The following is a 21,004-nucleotide window of genomic DNA, read 5'->3' as shown; positions in this document are numbered from 1 at the left end:
ATGGAGAGGGAGTTGGACCAGGCTGGTTTCCCAGCAGGACAGCTGCCAGCCAGGGACATGCCTCCCTCTGCTGATGGGAACGAACACTACGAAGCCAGGGACACGCCAAAAAAGCCTTCAGGAAAGCCTGCTACAGAAAAATCACGATTGACTCCACTCTGCTCTTCTTGCCCTTCCACGGGCAGCTTTCCCTGGAGCCAGGATTTAGGCACTGGATTTGAGAAGATGAAGGCAAATGCAAAAAAAACCCCAAACAAACAAGAACCCAAAAAAGCATCTCTGCTTAAAAGCAAAGCCCATCCTCCGACGGTGAGCATTCAACAGCCAGGGGAAGGTCCTCAATATTTTTAAAACGAGGTTTTATTTTTACCAAACGTCAAGTCTTTCCAGCACACAGCAGCAGAGCCAGCCCTGCCCCGCTCGGGGGGCGCAGGCTGAGAAGCAATTTATCCTCGCGGGGGTCGGACCCCCCCAGCACTGTCCGCAGGCACCTTCGCACCACACTTGGCAGGGGAATTCCGACAGAAGCCGTGGGAGCGGGGCACTGCTGGGGGGTCGTGGGGCTGCCCCCACCCCAGCCCCTCCACGCCAGGCTCACCCCATCCAGCCCCCTTCCCAGAGCCGAGCTCACGGGCACTCCCCGCAGTCCGAGATAATCACCTTCTGCTTCGGTTTCCCATCTTTGGTGCCCTGAGCCTTTGGGAAAAGAGCAGCAGGAATTAAAGGCACGAAGTCCAAGGGCAGGAAGGAGGTCGGCTCTGCCACGACCCCCCTGCTGCCGGCACCTACCTCGATCTCCCGCACCACGTCCATGCCCTCCGTCACCTCCCCAAACACCACGTGCTTCCCGTCCAGCCAGTCTGTTTTATCGCAAGTGATGAAGAACTGGGACCCGTTGGTGTTTGGGCCAGAGTTTGCCATCGATAAGAGCCCTGTGACCAAAAAATGCCGTGTTACGGCTGGGGAGGGAGCGCGGAGCTTCAGCTTTGACCCAAACCCATTCCCATATCCTGCAAAACGCTCCTGGTTTTAGGAGAGCCTCTGAATGTTCAGCTCTACAGAAACTCTCGGAAACCAAAAATGTCAAAACACTTGCAAGCATGAAAGGGGGGAAGGGGTAGAGATTGCTCATCTATTTTCAGCTGCAGTAATAGAAAACCTGTTTGGAGATAAACCTGCTTGCTTTTTTGCTTTCCTCCTCTAAAAGCAAACAGGAGAGCAGCTCCAAAACACCTTCTCCATCATGCAATAGCAGAAATTAACGGTGCATGGATGGAGAGTGCACGACGCATTTCTGCTTGCTGAATGCTGGCAGCACACGATGATCTGACCACAGCAGATCACACCACAGCAGAAGCGTGTGGCCAACGTAGATTATAATTCAGGGTTGCTACTATCAACACAGTCTAGGTGAAAACAGCCCAAGCGTGGCCCCTGGAGGACACTGAGCCATTCTGCTCTCCAGCCCCTGCCCGAGGAGTCGGCTCTACCTGGCCCCGTGTGTTTGAGAATGAAGTTCTCATCATCAAACTTCTTCCCATAGATGGATTTGCCTCCAGTGCCGTTGTGGTTGGTGAAGTCACCGGCCTGGCACATGAACTGGGGGATGATGCGGTGGAAGCTGCTCCCTTTGAAGCCAAAGCCCTTCTCGTGGGTGCAGAGGCAGCGGAAATTCTCTGTAGGGGGGCAAGGGGGAGAGGGGTGAGAGCTGCGGCGCAGCTCGAAGCCACCCTGCCGGGGAGGCTGATCCTCTGCTCACCTACGGTCATGGGCACCACATCGGAGCGCAGGAGGATCTGCAGCCGCCCCACAGGTTTGTTTCCGATCTTGATGTCCATGTAAACCTGAGGGTTGACCCGGGATTTCTTGGCAGGAGGCTCGCCCTGGGCAGGAGTAGAAAAAAAAGCAAATTGAGATGACGTTCCTCTGCTCTGCCTCCAGAGATGGCTGGCCTCATGCTCTCAGCCGTGGGGACAGCAGGGATACAGACAGCTCCGGTTGGTTTTCCTACCTCCTGCACCTCTGTTTTGGGGGCCTCTGCTCCTCCCTCCTCCGTGTTCTCCTCCAAAGTCTTTCCCGAAAACTTCTTCAGCCAGTCGTCGTCCGACCAGACTGCACCAGCAAAAGGAAGGGTCAGAGCACAGGAACCGAACCGAAGAGCCGCACGTGAGCGCGCACACAGCTGCACGGCTCAGCGCTCAGCACGGCGCTGGCAGCAGGATCGCACCCGGCACAGGGGGGCACCCAGCTGGCAGCCGCCTACCCCACAAGACACGGCGTGCGGGGAAATGAGAGACAAAGTCGTCTCTTCTTCCTCCCACACGTCGCTGGGGGCTAACGGGCTGTTGGCTGCAACTAGCCCCACGCAGGGCAACTGCTCAGCCCGGCCCTGGCTCCATCCGCCTTTACAGATGTGGCCAGATGTGCAGGTAATTCTACCAGGCCCATGCGTGTGTGCGTGCCATGCCCTCTGTCAAAGGGCACGAAGGCAGTCAGAAGTGCAGCCAAGAGCGTTTCCACCCAAGGAATTTGGGAATATTTGGGGTTATTAGGTTATTATTTAGTTATTAGGATGCTGCTCAGATCCACAAGATCCCCAAAGAGGAGGCAGAGCACAGCTCTCTGCCTCAGGGTCTGGAAAGCAGAAAGGCTCTCCGGGGGCTGTGCTCCCTGCCCAGGCACCAACTCACCAGGCCTGGATGATCCTTCTTTAATTCGCATTGGTTTGGCCAAGTTCACACGGATTGTCCTGCCAAAGAGCTCGGACTCGTTCTACAGAGGCAAAAAGCACAAAACCCACCAACAGGTAAAAAATCTCCCTGCCCCCCAAGCCCACCCATCCCCACCCCCCATCCCAAGGTCAAACAGAGCCTCCCCCGTGCAGCCCCACACCATGCCGGGCTCCGCTCTGTGCCACGGGGAAGGCGGTGGAGCCCCGCAGCTCCGTGGGCGAGCGGGAGCAGCATCCATACCATGTTGTCAATAGCCGCCGCCGCATCCTGCCGGAAAAAAAAAAAAGCAAAAAAAAAATCATTATCCTCATTTTTCCTCTCTATAGCTTTAAAAGCAAGGCTCAGCCAATACGTGCTGCAGCATTTTGTGGCAAAAAATAAAAACCACGGCCAAAGGGCTGTTTTCCTAAACCTCAGCTCCCCCAGGGCTGTAGGAACGGATGGATCCTGCGTGAGCCGCATCCATACCAGTATCCGGGGCTCACCTCCCCGCACCCAGGGCGGCACATCCATCTTATTTAAGATGCTTTATTGTTTATACCGGCATCTGGGAGAGGAGAGACCTTACGTATGAAGCCCAGGACAAACTATAAGGCGACAGATCTATGCAGCCACTGGTGCTGAGGTCCAGGGACCGCAGGGAGCAGCCGGGCTGGCAGCGGCCACGCTTTAGCCCAAAGAAAATGGGAAAAGCGGGAACTGGGAAGAGCCGAGCAGCATCTCCCGCTGCTGGAGAGTGATTCAAGGCTGGGGAAGTTATTCCTGATGCCTCCACCGAGCGCCGCGCCAGCCCGGTGCCTCCGCTCGGCCCTCGCTCACCTCCGCCAGCTCGAACTCGATGAAGGCGAATCCCCGGTGCTTCTCTGCGGGGGGAGAAGCGAGCGGTCACGGGCAGCCAAGGCACCGCGGTCCCACGGGACCCGGAGACTCCCCCCCGAGCTGCTGGGCAGGGGGTCCGGGCCCAGCCCCCCCCCCCGCCACTCACCCGTCTCGTAGTCCAGCGGGATCTGGATGTCGGTGATGTCCCCGAAGGGGATGAAGGCGGCGTGCAGCACCTTCTCGTCCACCTCCTCCGCCAGCCCACCTGCGGGGCGGCCAGCGGTCAGCGGCCCCCCCCGGCCCCGCCGCCGGCCCCCCCCGGCCCCGCCACTCACCCACGTACAGCACCCGCTTGGTGGCGGCCATCTTGGCCCCAGCGCGTCCCGGAACCGCCGCACGCCCTTCCGCGGGGGGGGCGGCCCGGGGGCGCTGCGGCTTAACGGAAATTCTACATGATTTACCCAAACCAAAGAGCATTTGGAGCCGGGACCCCCCGATAAACAGGCAGCTGCACGGAGCAGGCGTGTGCTCCGCCCGGGCAGGCGCTCCGGGGGGGATGCTCGCCCCGGCGGGGACGCTCGCTCCGGGGGGGATGCTCGCCCCGGCGGGGACGCTCGCTCCGGGGGGGATGCTCGCCCCGGCGGGGACGCTCGCTCCGGGGGGGATGCTCGCCCCGGCGGGGACGCTCGCTCCCGCAGCATTACCGCCTGCTCCGTGCTCAAATAACACGTTTATCCCAAAAAATAGTTTCCAACGCATTTATCAACGCCACCGCCAAAAGGCGGCCACCTTTAGAGGATAAAATAGCAACAGAACTGTTACAGATTTGCTAATGGTTAGAATTAAATAACATTATTTATTTTATAAAATAATTTTAATAAAAATATAGAGGAATAGGAAATATATTTTAATGAAACTAGTAGTTGTACAACAAAGGCTGCTATGAAATCCTCTGTACAGCCCTGTACCAAGGCCAAGAACTGAGAGCAACCAAATGAAACAACTCACAGTTACCTGCCAAGAACTCATGAACTTCAATAATTGATATAAAAAAATTGTATGGAATAGGGACAATAAGTTAAGTGTAAACATATTTACTCAAAGAATGTAGGTATAGTAATTAGGTCATGTAACCATAGTTTGAAAGAAATAATGAAATAACTAATGAAAGGAGGAGTCCGTTTCTCTAACTTTTGCTAACAAGGGGCCTGTTCATAAGTTATCTAGAGGGAGCGACTAAAAGAAACAAGCAGAAGCAGCAGATGGTCGACAAGGACATGAATTATCTCAGACCAGTAAGAACACTGCAAACTTGCAAGACCATCACATACCAGGCAAAAGGTAAAAAGTACACCATGAGGAAGACCTTCGGCTTTCCTCCCAAAGACCCCTGCCCACAATTCTTGGAAGAATTTGCACGAGCACGAAGGACTGATAAGCTAATTAACATATGAAGCGAGAATATGTTAATGATTTTCAGGAAATACTATGTTTATGCATGAATGAGTTCTATATGAGGTGTCTGATTGTGAAGCTTGGTGTGCGCCGATTGTGAGAGGACTCACTCACACACCCGGCCATCAACAAAGCAGCGCCTGCTTATCTGCATCACATTGGTGCTGACAAGTTCTTCATTCTGAGATTTCGGTAACAGAACCTTTAAACATCCAGCTGGAAATACAGAAATGTACACAAAGAACAGCAAAGCTGCTCGATTCAAAGGCAGCCGAGCTCCCCCCCCCCCCCCCCCCCGACACTTCACTCAAAAAACACCCCCAGACCCTTCTGCTACATCACCGCTTGGCCCTCACCCCTTCAGACACTAACCAAACCCAACCTCGGCCTGCAACAGTTCTAACAGCTGCTTCAAAACAGTTACTATCTCAAATTAACAAGTAATAACTCAAACCACAATTTTACCAAATCATGACAACTGCCCATCAGCTTAATTCTACTAAGCCATAACACATTTACGTACCAAACCAAGAGAAGAGAGGACAAACAGTGAAACTTTATTTCTTTATTGATAAATGCTTTCCAGACTTTCCAAACTGGATTGTTCAGTTAAAACCAAAACCACAAAATACTTTCAACCTAAAATCTTCAATGTCCTCCTTAGAAGACACAAAGGGTAGCTCTGTTCTGACCACAAAGGAAAAGCTTGCAAGCCCAATTCTCATTTTTGAAATCTAGAGCTTCCAAGTTGGCTTTTTAAATAAGATCTTAAAGATTAATTTACAAAATGCAATATAACTATATGATATGCTGCACGGCATTGAGATCTGCAGGACAGTGAAGAATCTTCAAACATCTTGAGTTGACGTCTATGAAGGGGCTATTTGGCTTCTTTGCATCCTAGAGGAAGGAGAGGAAGACAAGTTACCTACACACAGCACACCTCACTCCAGGCTACTGAACCTCCCAGCATGACAAGCCATAAGGACTCCAAATATAATTCGCAAGACACAGAGAAGCTGTAAATGGTTGTGGATAATACCCATTTCTGATGATCTGTCAAGAAATTGACTCTTTAGCAGAGAAGCCAGTGACTGGAGCTGCTAAGAAATAGATGGATGAAAATGTAAGATCCCTCATCATTCCGAGCGGTGACATCTGACCACATCAGCTTCACAAGAAGTACTGAAGACATCAATTCCAGACAACCCACAGAAAAATGGATTGTCAAAAGTGAGAAGAGGCATTCAAAGAATCAAAAGCCTTACTCAGAAGAGCCAGCTCCAAACACAGGAGACAGCATCCGCTCAGACCTATGCAGTGAAATGACATTCCCGACACCAGCACTTCAATATACACCGCAGGCAGATGGTTGTCAGGATAAGGAATGGGCATTAACAGCCTATTTAGCCTCCAAGTCACTAGAACATCCTGTGTGTCTCATTCTATTTCCCAGATTAGCAGTTTCACAAGACTCATCTCAATACATTATTCCTTCCTTGACACGTTAACTGCTAGGAACACTTCAGGGATTTACACAACATCTTTTCGATGCTTAATTAAAATAAGAATTCTGAAGAATATTTCTAAAGTTTCAACAGTAAGGATTCTTTCTGTTGGGAGAAACTACATTAGTGTGGTTTTTGGGTGGGGTTTTTTTTTTTTTTTTTTAAGGAGCGGACTAAAATCAGACAAGTGCTGCACAGGGACCTACGTGGGCCTCCGGACCAGCTGCTGTTCGCTAACACTCATGCTTTATTTACTCTGATTCTGGAAGCTTTTAACCGAAGCTAAGGACCAAGACACTCACCAGTCTTCCTGGTTTAAGAGGTAGCAGTGACCACGCCCACCTTCTGGGCAGCTTCTTTCTTGGCTTGGTGAGCCTGCAACACTGCAACAGCCTCCTCCACCTCGGGGAGACAAGTTACCGATAGTGAGACCTGCTCTCTTGACCAAAGCCTCCCACAGTCCACCCCACCTGAAGGAACAGGCCAGTTTACCTTTGACCGGAGGGACTCCGGAGACTCTAACATGTGCAGCAGCTCCGAGTTGTCAATCTCTAGCAGCATCCCCGTGATCTTCCCTGCAAGGCTGGGGTGCATAGCTTGGATCAGAGGGAACAAACGTTCTCCTGGGGAACAAAAAACCAAACAAAAAAAGTTCAGACAGCCAAGTTTCAATTAAAAAGTCATCTCGGGAAATCCCCTCAGGTTTCAAATTAAAATGCAATCTGTAAGAACTAAAGTTTCGCTTACCCAGCATCTGTTTCTGCTCCTGGGGAGGGGCAGCAGCCAGCATGGAGGCCGTTAGCGGCTCCTGTCCCTGCACGTGTACTGCAGGCTGAGGTGCCTATAGAAGGGCAGACATGAGGGTTTTGAAATAGATACTAGGCTGACTGCTTCATATTCAGAGACAATAAGATATTCTCTCCCTCTAAAACACAATCTTTTTCAAGCCTACAGCAGACAAGTTTCAGAAAAGGACAGATAAGGTACCCTTCGTTCACAAACTTGCTCCGTCCAAGTCCTGAACTCAAAAGCCCATAATGTCACGTACAGGCACCATAAATATCTTACAAAAACTGGATCAAACATTGCAAGACAAAAGCCATAATTGAGAAAGAGTAACATCCATGCCTGCTTTTTTTTTTTTATTACAACCCAGAAGTTTGTGGGAGAAGCAAACTGTGCTTTCAATGATACCCTAGTGAGGATTTGGCAAGGAGGGGAGAGAATGAATGGTTGCAAAAATGGGAAAGCAAAGAACCAAGAAAAATATCCTTAGAGCAAATCTGGGTTAAAAAGGGCTTGCAAGTACAGGACAGATAAACCAGCTAAGCTGTCCCTGGCAAAGGGACAATGCCAAATTTTTAAATTCCAAATTATGATGCTATCTGGGTTATAAAAGTAGCTTGAAGATTCTGTAAAAACACTTCAGTTGCATGTGAAACCTGTCGGACTGCAGTAACTGCAGGGTCTTCATGGCCCAGGCCCTCGTGTTACCTGCAAAGGCTGTACAGCTGGGTGCGGGCTGCGGACACTTGAGGCATATTTATAAGGAGGAACCGCTCTGGGAGCAGGGGCAGCTACAGGCGGACGAGGAGCTAAATTCTGTGCTGCAGTGCCAACGCCTGTAAAAGAAGAGGACAACAGGATTACAAACACCTGTAGCAACACACAAGCAAGTTGGGATGTCTAGTATTAACTGCTGAATTCAAACTATGCTCTGCACAGTAATACTACTTTAGAAACAGGCCTCCAAAATGGAACTGGCTACTTTAGGAAGGGGCTATTCTCCCTCAAACTAAACCATGGATTCCATATCTTACATTTAAGGCATTTTACAGCTGCTCAGCGGAATGCAATTATTTTGGATGCTCTACTCTGAAAACAATATCCAAAACCTACATAGCCTTTATTTTTTTTTTTAGTGGTAAATGTTGTAGAAGTGTAGAGATTGGTTCCAAACCAGTGGAAAACCACCCATATCTGGATTTCCACTGCTGTGCTGTAGCACCAACTGTCCCCAGACCTGCACTGCACAGCAAGGAATAGGAAAGGTTCAGGTGCTGTCTCTGCCCCTTGCTCCAGGTGGCCTTTGGTTATCTGTATCTGACAACCAACTTTGGAAGTCAAAGTCAAGTCTCAACAGCATCCTCCTCCCTTCACAGACAAGGGGAAGAGCCTGGGAGGCAGACACCTTACCAACTCGCTGGGCAGCGGCAGGGAGGCCACGAGAGGCCGGAGCATTGCCGGCAGGGGCCAGATGGCGCAGTGCTGGCCGTGGTCCAGACTGGCGCATGGCATTTGGCATTCCCTGGAAGCCTAATGGAAAAAATGAGGGGAAATCCTCAAAACAGAACTGACTGGCAAGCCAGGACAGTCAGCTACAGGAAGCAGGTTGGGGTTGTGCACGGAAAGGAAAGCATGCATTGTTCTTGTTGGAAGGTACAGCCAAAAGGGTCACACGACCAAAACATTGTCTCTAGCATGCTCACCTTGAGGTCTTCCTCCTTGCTGCCAGCGTGGGTTGGGTCTCATCTGCGTCATTTGATTGGGTGCATAGTAAGCGGGTCTGCTCTGAGCCTGAAGAAAGATCAGACAAGCTCAGAGGTGACATCAAGTTAAAAACAAAACATTGTTTACAACATGTTTTGGCAGTTGTTGCCAGGACTCAACCCTCAATTCACATTGAGAGAACAGGCAGCTGGGAAGTCACAGAATTAACTCCACTGACTGCACCACTCATTAGGAGTTATTTGCTTACAGGCATAAGAATGGCTCAGTGAGATTACTGCAGCTGAGCCATCAAAGCTCCAAGACAGGTTAAAGAACCACACTAGCTCAGCTCACCTGGGGCACAGCAGGCATGAAATATCCCCCAGCAGCAGGCTGGAACTGATTAATGATTGTGTTAGCAGGCAAGGCTCTCATCCCAGCAATGCGCTGCATGTACTGATTAGTTAGATGGGCCTTTCGCTCTTCTTTCCTTTGTGCAAGTGCAACGTACAATGGCTTTGAGCCCACAATTCGCCCATTCATCTCAGTCACAGCTTTCGTAGCTTCCTCTGGAGAGGAAAAGCAGACAAAGCCAAACCCTTTGCTCCGTCCATCTTCCAGCATCACCTGCAGTAAAGACCAATTGCTAGTGGAGTACCGTTACAAGAACTTAGCCTAAGAATTCCTTTTTTTTTTTAAATGTCAGATTTCAGGCAGGTAGGACATAAATGTTGCAGAGGTGTAGAGACAGGTACTCAATGAACGAGAAGTCACCTGTCTGGATTTACTCTGCTTTTCTGTAAGCACCATGTGTCCCCAGGCCCACACTGCACAGTAAGGAATGGGAAAGATTTGGTGCAACCTCTAAACACATGTAGGAAAGTGCCATTTCATGCTTATTGGGCGTCACTGCAAACAAGCGTGTTTGCCACTTCCTCCCTCCTCTTTTGATGGGGGAATGACGTAAATTTTCAGTAAAATCCCACTGAGACCCAAAGAAATCTGTGTATTTACTAGTCCAGATGTTCTCAGGACCATAATGACCACGGGATATAAGAACTGCCCTTCAATCCCATGTCAGATAACAGCTTCTTCTTCAGGTTTTAAAATCCAAATACCCCCCCAAACCCCGCAGTACCTTGGCACTTGTTATTGACCCAAAAGGTGAGAACTCCTTCCTCAGTTTTTCATCATCTATGGTGTCATCTAGGTTTTTAATGTATAGGTTAACACCCTAGAAGGGAGAGAACAGTAAGATATTCATAACATAAAAGTTAAATCTTGAGCACATTGACTGTTAGCATCATCTGCCAGAGCCATAATTTATCTGAAAACTCTTAATTTAGCATACTGTTGTTCCTTCCCGACCACCCAAAGCCAAAGGCGATAAATGTTGCACAGGTGTAGAGACAAGTCCCACTGTGGTGAAAGGGAGCTTGTCTGGATTTCCTCTGCTTTCCTGTTGCACCATGTATCCCCAGTCCAGCACTACATTGCAAGGAGCGGGAAAGATTCAGATGCGATCTCCGACATGATCCAGTTTTGTCATAAATTAGAGACACAACAGTACAGGGTTATGCTGGCCCTTTCCATCCTTCTAGATATCCCCATTTGAAAGTAAATGAGACTGCACAACTGTTTCCTTATGTCCTCCTGAACACTTTCATTATGCCCCGGATGCCTCCTTTGCCCTCAAATACCACAGACTAGCCTTTACATTTTAACTCCCAGGATCTCTCATAGGACCATGACTGACTATTTTGTCAATTCCTTTCAACTCTTCCAACAGACTGAAAGCAGTGCTCAAATTTAGAAAAGGAACAGAATTATTCACCTGGTACCGGCTGAGTCTCTCTTGTTTTAGCTGTTCAAACTTCCGTTTCAGCTCTGCCTGGCGCTCAACCTTCTTCTGTGCTCGGCCTACGAATACCATTTTCCCATTGATATCCTTTCCATTCATTTCTTCTACTGCCTGGTCAGAGGGTTCAAGAGGAAACTGTCAGCTGCTGAAGACAGCACCTACCTGTTCCTGTGAGGACGGGACTGTCCAAAGATCACATTGTATCCCTGCCTGTTAGCCAATTAACCAAGGCTGAAGTTATCAGGAGAGAGAGCACGCTGACACCACCAAGTGCTGGACTAACAGCAACTCGTCAATTTAACCCCACCCTTTCTTGTAATTAAGGCCGTATTTTAACTAGCATACTGCTCAGAGAAGACCATTTCTAAGCAGTGATCTCACTCTAGACACCTTCTTCCTCCTTAAACCCTGCACTGTAGTATTTATTCAGCAATTAATGTTCCTGATTATACCACTGCATTCTGTGGGTCTAGTAATCTGGAGAAACGCCAAGTTACCCTTGAACATCAAGCAGTAAGGAGCAAAAGGTTTCCAAATTCCCACACCTAGAAGAGGTTATGCCCGAGGCAGGATTTTTCTCTTATTTTAGTAACAGGCTCCCATGATAAACCAAAGTTTTCTTCCCTGAAGATGATACCCAAGCAGCATAAAAACCGGTCATACCTTGTTAGCATCTTCATGCTTTTCAAAGCTTACAAAGCCAAAGCCCTTGGATTTTCCGCTGGGGTCTGTCATCACTTTAACACTCAGAGTTTTACCTGTTATCAAGGGACAGGGTTAGTAAGATGTCACAAAACTATTTCATGACTATTAAAACTCCATACAATAGCCCCAGCCCTCCCTCCTCTCTCACTCTCATCTGCGGGTCAGCCTCTGTCTCCTGTCCAACATGTAGGCACAACTACTACCCACACCTCAACTCTTTGTATTCCTCAGCCTCAAAGTGACCCAGGTAGAGCTATACACATGGGTAAACTACCATGGGTCATGAAATTCACAGCCTCATTAGAAGTGTTTCTGTATTTACCATATTTGCTGAAAAGCTCCTTTAGTCTTTCATCATCCATGTCATCCCCAAAGTTTTTAATATAAACATTGGTGAATTCCTTCGCCTTGGCTCCCAACTCAGCCTCCCGCTCTTTACGAGACTTGAATCTCCCAACAAATCTGTAAAAAAGAATGAAAATCCCAATAAGCAGCTTGTTTTCAAGAGTGGAAAAAACAATGTGTGACTTGCAGTGAGGCAAAAAATGAGTGTGTAGTAGGAGCTGGGAACGGGGACAAGAAAGGGTGACAGCAGAAGAGAAGGACAAACAGGCCACAGACCAACCAGAAAAATCACCTGTTCTACTGTCGGCCAAGGACACCCACCCAGCTCTGCATTGGAGAGTACTGGCCACAGAGACCCACCCCAGCCCACTAGCAGAGGGGTAGAAAATCAAGGCTTGGTTAGGGAAACCCACCAGCCCTGTAATGGAGGGGGAGCAGGCCATGGCTTGGGCAGGGTCACTCACCAGCCCTGTAGTGGAGAGGTAGCAGGCCAAGGCTTGGGCCAGGAGAACCAGTGCCTTGTGTGTCCCTGTTAATACCGAGATGCATCACGGTTCATGTGATCGTTGCTGCTGCTGGCTGTGACACTCACACTTTGCGGTCGTTTAGCAGCATGCCGTTCATCTTCTCGATGGCTCTATCTGCAGCATCCTGGGTCTCAAAGTGCACAAATGCGTAGCCCTTAGAGCCATTCTCATCACACACCACCTAGATACGTGGAAAACAAAATGTCAGCACTCCAAACATGTTTTCTCCTCTGTCAAGCTCAGACAACGCCGGCACGTGAAAATAGGTTACTGGCAAGGAAGGCATTATCTCTGTTTCAGACTTGCATGCTTCATGACCAGATCTGACCCAACTTCAGCAATCCCTGACCTTTTGGCCAACTCTGCCTCTTAGACACTCCACTCCTCACTTGGTAGAAGGTGTCCCTTTCACTTCCTACACTGGACGTGTCTGATCATGTCACCGCTACAAAAGAATTGCACAAAGTAACCACATCTCACCTTGCAGGACAAAATATTCCCAAACGCTGAGAACGTGTCATAAAGTGCCTTGTTATCAATGGATTTGTCCAGGTTCTTAATGAAGACATTCCCAACCCCTGACTTCCTCAAGGAGGGGTCCCTCTGAGACCACATGATGCGAATTGGTTTTCCTTTGATCACATCAAAATTCATGGTATCTAGAGCACGCTCAGCTGCAAGAAAAGTCAAGAATATGTTTCTGTGGTTTGTTAAAGAATAAAAGGTTTCCATCATGTGGGTGATTGTCTTCTCTGACTTTTACTCAGCTCATGGAGGCATTTGGGGTAGTATCATGGGCAACTAATTCCAATGACCTTTTAACTTGGTGTTTCAAGGGAGGTCTTTGCAGCAGTCACTAGACGTGTTTAAGTCTATAATAGGTTTAACAGACTATTTTACATTTACATTACAGCAACGTTTTAACAATCATAGCAAAATGAATGTCAAAGTGCCTGGGGTTTATTAGTTATATTGTTAATTATTATAAAGGTAAATTGTTCCACCCAAAGAAGGAAAGGAAATACAGGAAGCCCTGAGGAAAAAAGGGAAGTAACAGAAGTGACTCTTTGGCTTGCTTGCTTTTCATGAGGCTCACACCTAGCTGTACTCATTGCTATTAAGAGAAAAAGATCATCTCCCTATCAGGTCAGGGAAAATGTGCAGGAACACGTGGCTGGCTGGGAAGACATGAGTCAGCCTCTAACTTACATGGCCAAAAAAAATGATTCCCAAGTTGCTCAATCTAAGGATGACAGCAAGAACGGGCAAAACCCTGGAAAAAAGTTCGTATACCTGATCTGATTAACAGGGCAGTGTTTCTCTAAACTCTTAAAACCCCAGCACTGTCATTCTAACCTACACTGAAACCCCCTCCATGATTCTATTTCTGCTACCTACTGATATATTAAAAGGATCATTACGTACACACATTAGGATCTTGTTCATAAAATTGAGATGCTTGGAACTCTTCGGTGCCAGGAAACACTCCCAGCATGGAGTGCACAGAGAAAAAGATGACTGTTAATTCCCAGCATGAAGCAGGGAAAGAAAGGAATAGACATGCATTAAAATCAAGGAATATTAACAGGGCAGAACCCAAGTTTTCCAAATTTGTTTGGCTCAGTTCTTCCAGGCCACCTTCACTCAGTGATACTTGCTGATTAGATTTCAGGAGCAGCAAATTCAAGGAAAATGTCTATTCAAACACCTTCTTTCATGGGACTTTGCTAGTGCAGCCAGAGTAACTACTCAGCATTTCACAAAACTACCTCTAGGAACTCCAATGGGACATTACCTACAAAAGCCTCCTGTGCTCCCTACCTCCCAAAGTCAGCTTCAACTACTACATGGAAGTTTCTCAGAATTTTTCATGTGCTTTGAAATGTTTTTTGTTGTTGTTGCTTTTTAAATTGAAGTGGTGCCATCGCTATCTTCCCCAATCCTTCACACATACACCCAGCTGGGAAACAAGCTCTACTGGACTTCATTCCTGAAGTAATCAGGCTTAAAAAATAATAATTTAAGGAGGAAAGTTATATTTGCTAGGATTCTACACTAGCTCTATTTAGTCAAAGGTGTTAAATGCAATTAACTGCCATGCTAAAATGATTCCTCAGCTGCTACTCTGAATCAAGGCAACAGAGGTTCTTCCTGCAGCCCATTCCTAGTAGGCACTTCAGCAGGCAACTTGGTCCAGCTTGTCAAATTTGGCAGTGTTTATTTATAGCAGGGAGAGGTCCTCCAGAAGTATGTGTTGGCAAGGACACAAACTAGTTGTATATACCATTTGCAGCAGAAACAGGGCTCCTCCTGAAAGGTGACAAGCAGATCAAGCAGCAACAAGAGGGAACAGTGAAACTCTCTACAGAAGCTAACGAGACACAGACTAGTTACAAACTCGGTTGTGTTCTTTCAAGCTTCCTAAGCTTATACTTAAGCAGTATTGCACTATCGCACTGCTCTTTCAAAAGCTTGCTAGTATTCCCTCAGACACTTCTTGTGAATAGTAGCATAAAAAAGCCCTAGGCAGATTCCCAGATTTGAGACAGGTCTGCCATACCCAGAGGTGGAAATGTAATTACATTGTATCAGGACCTACCAAAACCTGTAAAGGATCAGCATGAGTTAGGTGAATGACTCCTGCCAGGTAAATTTGATTCATTTCCTTAACCTGAGCAAACACCTTCTTGTTTTTCTTCTATTTAAAGCCACAAAGCTTCAGCCATTTCAGTTCCTGGTATCTGTTGCTCTCTGCTGGTTCCTGTCATCCTTCCAGCAGATTCAACTGGAACTCATATATAACATTATACACACTTTTAACCCCTTTCAGGCTTCCTTTTCATTCCTCTTCCATAGCCTTCAAGATAGGGAAAGCATAAAAACACTCCTTGCATTTTGCCTCAGGCTTCGAAGTAATTAATCTCCCTTACAGGCTCCCTGATGCGGAGCTAACACAATGCTGGAATTAGTGACTGTGGTTGAGCAGCATAAAGACAGATAACCACATGCATGCACCAAGATTCACCCAGAAGAAACACTGCCCAGGGAGTTTTATCCTGCAAAGAAGGCTGCTCCGCAAACCTCCAGGCTCTCACTTACATCACTAAGCAAAGAAAAAAAAGACCCAACAACAAAAGCACATAGCACAAATCTAACCCCTTATTTTTCAGAAGGGAGATGTTACATACAAAGACTCAAATCCCTCGATCACTGAAGTTAGAACAAAATGCTCTTGACAATGAAGTAACCACTCTTCCCTTTTAGTTTCACACCTGCATTCATGTTACACAGGTCTTTCCTTACATTGTCTTCTCCTCTTTAAGGAAGAGGGGAGACAAAAAGGTTGTCTATGCTTCTTCTACAGCTTGCCGCTTCAGAGACACTTATCTAATCCCACTCTGCGTTCCTTCTTGGCTTGGAAAAGGTTTTGTTTTTTCTGTACTTCCAGAACAGCTTCCCTCTGTAGCCATATTAAAAGCTTCTTTGCTTCATTATCTAGTTGTCATGTCATGACTGTCAACATTATGAAACCCTGGAATGCAGTTAAATCGCATGAGGAACACATGAAAAAGGAAATTCAGCTTTTCTTTCAAATGAAATGAGTTCGTTTTCTTTCCCTTCTTCACAGTCAAAGAGAATAAATATTAATGACCACAGCTGAGCCTGAACTAGCCAGAACTTTGAAGCATTTCCTTAATCTGCCTATCACAGTGTGACAGATCCAGTACTCAGCATTCACTGGTTACCAGGCCAAAGAACTGCAGTAAAAACAGTAGAGCTTACTTTCACTAAAAATAACCTCTCTGCAGCAGACTGCCAGTTAGATAGTGCATGTCCAGAAAGTAGCCCCTTCCAGGGTCAAGCATCACTCCATTAGCTAACAAAATATAAAGAAAAACACATGCTTTGAACCAATTCGGACACAGAACTCTGGAGTGTACAGCACATTCGGGATGTGACAGTGTGAGCTCCTGGTAGTCCCACGTAATGGGGAAGAGTTTTGGCTACTTGACTTGCTCTATGGCCTTTCTCTAGCTGTAAGGACAGAGCCCTGTCCACCACAAAAATGTTAAAGCATTGTTTTTCTTCAGATTAACGAAGCACTCAGCCTTCCATGTAAGGTGCCAGGGAAACACAAACTATCATAGATCAACTTCTTTAATACCTACTACTACTTCAGGCATACTAACGATGTGTCCACAAGAACTTCCCTGGAAGTTTTCAGAGGACAAAGCCTCCTGATTACTTTAAGTGGTATTTTGTAGCATCTGCTACCACCCATAAATCAAACCAGATCCCTACAGTGCTACAGAGCACCCATCATCTTTTCACAGGTTCAGTAAAATGATGTCCAACTGCATTTCTGGTCATACATTCCCGAAAGAAAATACAGATCTCTCCTTATCTCAGAAAGCCCTCATACAGGCAGTACTGTGTACTGCCACCTTGAAAACAGTCCCAATTTCTGCATTTGACAACAGAAATTAAATTCTTCATATTCAGGTTTGTTTCAGAGAGAACTGCAACACACCACCAGCGGGCTCACCTTTCCAAAAATTAGCTGTTTATGTTCTGCTGCATTACATTTAGTACAGCAGCTGGTTTTTACTTATGCAAAGCAACACATGCTGCAGCTTGCCAGACAGAAGAAATTAGGAGCATTTCAGAAGAGATCTCTTCATGAGGGCAGGAGGAGTTTGAATATTTCTCCTTCCCAATATTAACTCAATGATTAGGTTTAAATCACTTGACCTTCTAAGACCTAGCAGTAACAAGACACCACTTTGTCAAAGTATCACTTGAAGTACTGAGACTTCCTAAAATGTCTGCTGCCTCACCAGGAACCCAGAATCATGCAACCTCCCTCTAAATTCCTCCCTATTTATTATCATAAAAGATTACTTTGAAATACATTAGAAATACACCTGTCTTTGTATTTGTACAAGATGCAGAACTTTTTCTTCTAAAGCAAGAAGCACGTGTGACTAGCCACTCTTCCCTTTTAACACTGTAACTACACTTTATACAGGTCTTCCTTACTTTCAGAGAGCTTGATACTTTTGCACCCCATCTCCCCAACATTTATCTAATCTGAGCTCTGATTTCCTTCTTGGCTTTATTTCTGCTGCTTGTTCTTGCTTCTCTCATCCTGCAAAATGAGATCATAGCCTAGACAAAGGCAGGTGGTTTTAAAAGAGGGAATCAGCCAGGTTCATCAGAGCAGGAGAAGACCGCCTACACAGACTCTCAGGTTTTTTCCTTCTCGATGAGAAGTTTAAAAACACAAATACATTGCTTAGCCTGCATAAAAAGCACTTCTGAGAGTTCCATGAATGGGAAATTATGCACTGGGGCGCAAGCAAGTTTTTTATCAGCCTGGCAAGAAAAAGGATCAGAAGTGCTTGATCAGATCAGTTTTCAGGGCAAGGAAAGGACATGCAGAAGGTACTTTGACCTGGGAGAGGATGGAAGCTAGGATGGCACATAGTCACAACCGACTTTGGAAAAATCCAAAAAACAGACTTTGAAATCCAGAGATTCCAGCCAAGAGCTCAATCCCAGACGCTCTGCTAGCTTGCAGGAATACAGTTTTGTAATAATGTTTGTTTTCTACACAACAAATACTTTGTTCCAAAGTCAATACATTACCCTGTGCAACAAACAGGCCACTCTGCTGTCTGTAATAATGTAAAGCTGGATAACTTAGTACAGGCTAAAGGAAAAGTTTACTTGCTGCTGAAGCCTGTGCTGCTGCAAACTGATTCTGAATTCAAGGGAAAGTCTGCTCTCATTTATCCTTTGGATGTCTTTATTGTACGTAGATACTGCTAAATCACAGCATGGAGCAATAAACTCGCTCCAGTCAACAAGCAAAGGCTCTGAAAACTAGGGCTGAAAATGCTGACCCATTTTTCTTCCAGAAAAGACATGTTCCAAAATGACCTCTTCTGTCCCATCCTTCACATGCTACTGCTGCTTCAGCTCTGGAATATCTACTTGAGCAGGAACAAAATTAAAGTATGAAAAAAAGGGTCTGGCAAGAGCAAATCAGCATGGCTTCAGTATGTGAGACAACCTGGTTTCCCGTGCATTGAACAACACACCTTCTTTCCCATTAACCACCTCCCAGGCTGGGAGACCCACCCAATTGCTTGCACAAACACAGCAGCCTGCGGTCCACCAAAATCCCCAAACATTAAACTGGAGCGGGCAGCCAGAGGCTCAGCCAGTCCAACTGAGCATTCAGCCACGGCTGCCTACTCTGAACTTTCTCTGCTAGGACTGCACGAAGAACCACACAAATAGCCCCAAACTACGTGACAACAAAGGAGAACACGGTGGAGATTATTCTCCTATGTGTGGAACGAACCCGAGTCTCCACAGTTTAATATCAGTAAGAGAGAAATAGATTATCTGAGATGTTACCAAGATGTGCATTTGCAGAGTATTTTGTAGGCACCAAGCAGTAAAAAAATATTCCAGCTTCAGTCACTACCAAGTGATTGATTACTTACCCTGTAACTAAAATTTTCATAGGCAGCTACACAAACAACACACCAACAGCAGCGTGGATTTGGGGGGGGGGGGGGGGGGGGGGGGCGCGGGAGTGAATAAAAGTAAAGAAAAAAGCCACAGATGAGGTTGCATATGTCACTTACCATCTGCTGGCTGCTGAAAGTTGACATAGGCATACCCGAGGGACCGCCGGGTGATCATATCCCTGCAGACCCGAATGGAGAGAACGGGCCCAGCGGGGCTGAACTTCTCGTAGAGCATGGCCTCGGTGACATCGGGGTGCAGGTCACCCACGTACAGCGATGCCATGGGGTAACTGCTGGCAGCCGTGTTCATCTTCCACCCAGCACGTGCTCCCACCAGGAGCTAAAAGGCTTCTATTCTTGGGGTTTAATTCAAGCTTTTCGTAAATATTTTAAACTGGGGGAAGGGTGGGGGGAAGGGACTCAAAAATCTTATTTAAAAGCCTCACTAAGCAGGGGCCTGCAAAGAGCCGGGGGGGGGGGTGGGGGGGGGGCTGGCAGGAGGCCGGTGACCGAAAAGAGGGCACAGTGGGGGGCACCGGGGGTCGGTTCTCCACCACACCAGGCCCCGGGACAGAGCAGCTGACGGGGGAGGAGAGGCCTGGAAATCAGAAATAAAACCCAAAAGTTAACCCTCCGGGAGAGCGGCACTCGGGTACAAAGGCAAAATTTATACACCGGCTCCCGAGCGTTTCTGCCGTCAGCTGTGGGGCAAAACCCGCCTCGACCTCCCTAAAACCACGGCCCTTATTTTGCTTTAAGAGTCTAATTTAGCCCCAGTTCTTCAGAGCGGAAGCCGTTTGATTTTCTGAGGTAAAAAAAGAAGAAAATTAGGAAAAATAAGCCTCTCTGCAATACGTATTTATACGAACCTTTCCTTCAAAGTTAAATCTTCTCTGCTAGGTTTATATTTTAGAGGAGAGAGAAAGCCGGCGCTAGCGGGGCAGTTAAGTACCAGGCGGCGGCGGTTGAGCGCCCCGAGAGGCGGCCGGGCCGGCAGGAGGGAGCGGGCCGCAGCCGCGCTCGCCCGGCGCCCCCGCGCCTCCCCGCGCCCCCGCCCCCCCCCCCCGCCCTGCGGCCCCGGCCCGGGGCGGCGCTGGCCCCGACACCGACTCACACGCTGCGGCCCGGCGAGCGGAGAGGGGGCGGCGGGCGGCGGGCGCCCCTTTATAGCCGCCGCGGCGGCGTGAGCGGGCCGCCGTGCCGCGGAGAGGAGGCGGCCAGGCCCGGCGGGGAGCGACCCCGGCCGCACGACGCGCCGCCGCCGCCCGCTGCAGCGACCCCAGCGGGGGGGAGGACCGCCGGCCCGAGGCGGCGCGGGGCGGGGCCAGCCCGCGCTGAGGGAGCTCGCGCCTCCCGCCGTTTTGGGGTCGCCGCTCGACGGCCCCTCATGGGGGATGTGGCGGCCCCTCAGCACACCCCAGCCATCGGCCTGGCGCCGGCCGCCCGACGTGCCCCGGGGCAAGCGGGCTGCCATTTCTGTCCAAACCGCTGCCGGCGCCAGGAAGCCCAGATCCCCCAGGTGACTGGCCCCTCAGGATGAACACCCACCAGGAGGGATGCGACCTCAGCCCCTCACCCCTCCTCAGCGGCGGTTTTCCTCAGGCTGCCCAACAACACCCACCTTACCTCTCCGGGACGCCCACCTCCCCCAAGCCAGTAATTAACCCAATAAATAAATGCAACAGCTTCCTAATCCTTCAAATTTATGTGGTTGACATGAAAAATGGCGCCTGGGCAGCGTCTGGAGGGCAGCTGGGCAGCCTCACACCTCAGCCCATGGCCTGATCCCACAGCGGCTCAAGGGACGTGCATGGGGATGGTTGGCTAGATTTGGGGCAAAATGACCCTCAGTGGGCAGGGGCATATGCCCACAACACCCCCCAGAAGGGTGTGTTTGGGGTTGTTTTCCATCCCATCCCCATCCCCTGCATGTGGGTGTCTCACAGGGCAGCTCAGTCCTGCCACAAAACACAACGGGCCCAGGGGAGCCCCCTGGAGAACGGGGTCGTGGAGCAGGATG

The 21,004-nt window shown here is 48.5% G+C and overlaps 2 protein-coding genes and 3 non-coding genes across 9 annotated transcripts; all 5 read right to left on the bottom strand.

Moving 5' to 3' along the window:
• Positions 1-342: 342 nt before the first annotated feature.
• On the bottom strand, positions 343-4,022 carry PPIE (peptidylprolyl isomerase E). Its single transcript, XM_055704209.1, has 10 exons — positions 3,887-4,022; positions 3,718-3,816; positions 3,552-3,595; positions 2,973-2,999; positions 2,691-2,772; positions 2,012-2,112; positions 1,760-1,883; positions 1,491-1,676; positions 790-932; positions 343-696 (listed from the first exon to the last, which is right to left on the bottom strand). Exons 1-10 carry the CDS (start codon positions 3,915-3,917, stop codon positions 628-630), a joined length of 906 nt encoding a protein of 301 aa, XP_055560184.1. The 5' UTR covers positions 3,918-4,022; the 3' UTR covers positions 343-627.
• Positions 4,023-5,556: 1,534 nt separating this feature from the next.
• Positions 5,557-20,249, bottom strand: PABPC4 (poly(A) binding protein cytoplasmic 4). Of its 5 annotated transcripts, none has more exons than XM_055704179.1 (16): positions 20,099-20,249; positions 19,102-19,789; positions 12,923-13,116; positions 12,508-12,623; positions 11,893-12,032; positions 11,529-11,623; positions 10,839-10,976; positions 10,143-10,238; positions 9,359-9,631; positions 9,004-9,091; positions 8,711-8,830; positions 8,009-8,136; positions 7,262-7,355; positions 7,007-7,137; positions 6,817-6,916; positions 5,557-5,906 (listed from the first exon to the last, which is right to left on the bottom strand). In XM_055704179.1, exons 2-15 carry the CDS (start codon positions 19,292-19,294, stop codon positions 6,830-6,832), a joined length of 1,893 nt encoding a protein of 630 aa, XP_055560154.1. In that variant the 5' UTR covers positions 19,295-19,789; positions 20,099-20,249; the 3' UTR covers positions 5,557-5,906; positions 6,817-6,829. The 5 variants fall into 5 exon arrangements, with proteins under 5 accessions (XP_055560154.1, XP_005433097.1, XP_055560155.1 ...); XM_005433040.4 differs by having other exon boundaries at positions 19,102-19,340; positions 19,854-20,237; XM_055704180.1 differs by having other exon boundaries at positions 19,102-19,340; positions 20,099-20,225.
• Positions 8,441-8,575, bottom strand: LOC114017543 (small nucleolar RNA SNORA55). Its single transcript, XR_003562654.1, has one exon. It is a non-coding gene; the product is annotated as a small nucleolar RNA SNORA55 (small nucleolar RNA).
• Positions 9,731-9,863, bottom strand: LOC114017539 (small nucleolar RNA SNORA55). Its single transcript, XR_003562652.1, has one exon. It is a non-coding gene; the product is annotated as a small nucleolar RNA SNORA55 (small nucleolar RNA).
• Positions 10,393-10,525, bottom strand: LOC114017541 (small nucleolar RNA SNORA55). The gene has a single exon (XR_003562653.1). It is a non-coding gene; the product is annotated as a small nucleolar RNA SNORA55 (small nucleolar RNA).
• Positions 20,250-21,004: the final 755 nt, after the last annotated feature.

Source organism: Falco cherrug, chromosome 3, assembly GCF_023634085.1.
Source record: "Falco cherrug isolate bFalChe1 chromosome 3, bFalChe1.pri, whole genome shotgun sequence".
Classification (NCBI taxonomy): domain Eukaryota; kingdom Metazoa; phylum Chordata; class Aves; order Falconiformes; family Falconidae; genus Falco; species Falco cherrug.
The sequence above is the reverse complement of the archived record's forward strand: the minus strand, read 5'-3'. Positions and strand labels throughout refer to the sequence as shown.

Bases quoted from the DNA above. Each gene is read 5' to 3' on its own strand.
- PABPC4 (XM_055704181.1), bottom strand. From the start codon at position 19,294: ATGAACACGGCTGCCAGCAGTTACCCCATGGCATCGCTGTACGTGGGT. The intron at 10,977-11,528 runs GTATGACCGGTT...CCCTCTGACCAG, and splicing joins AGCATGAAGATGCTAACAAG to GCAGTAGAAGAAATGAATGG. The intron at 9,092-9,358 runs GTGAGCTGAGCT...ATCTTTCTTCAG, and splicing joins TCATGCCTGCTGTGCCCCAG to GCTCAGAGCAGACCCGCTTA.
- PPIE (XM_055704209.1), bottom strand. From the start codon at position 3,917: ATGGCCGCCACCAAGCGGGTGCTGTACGTGG. The intron at 933-1,490 runs GTAGAGCCGACT...TTTTGGTCACAG, and splicing joins TCTCAAACACACGGGGCCAG to GGCTCTTATCGATGGCAAAC. The intron at 697-789 runs GTAGGTGCCGGC...CTTTTCCCAAAG, and splicing joins ACGTGGTGCGGGAGATCGAG to GCTCAGGGCACCAAAGATGG.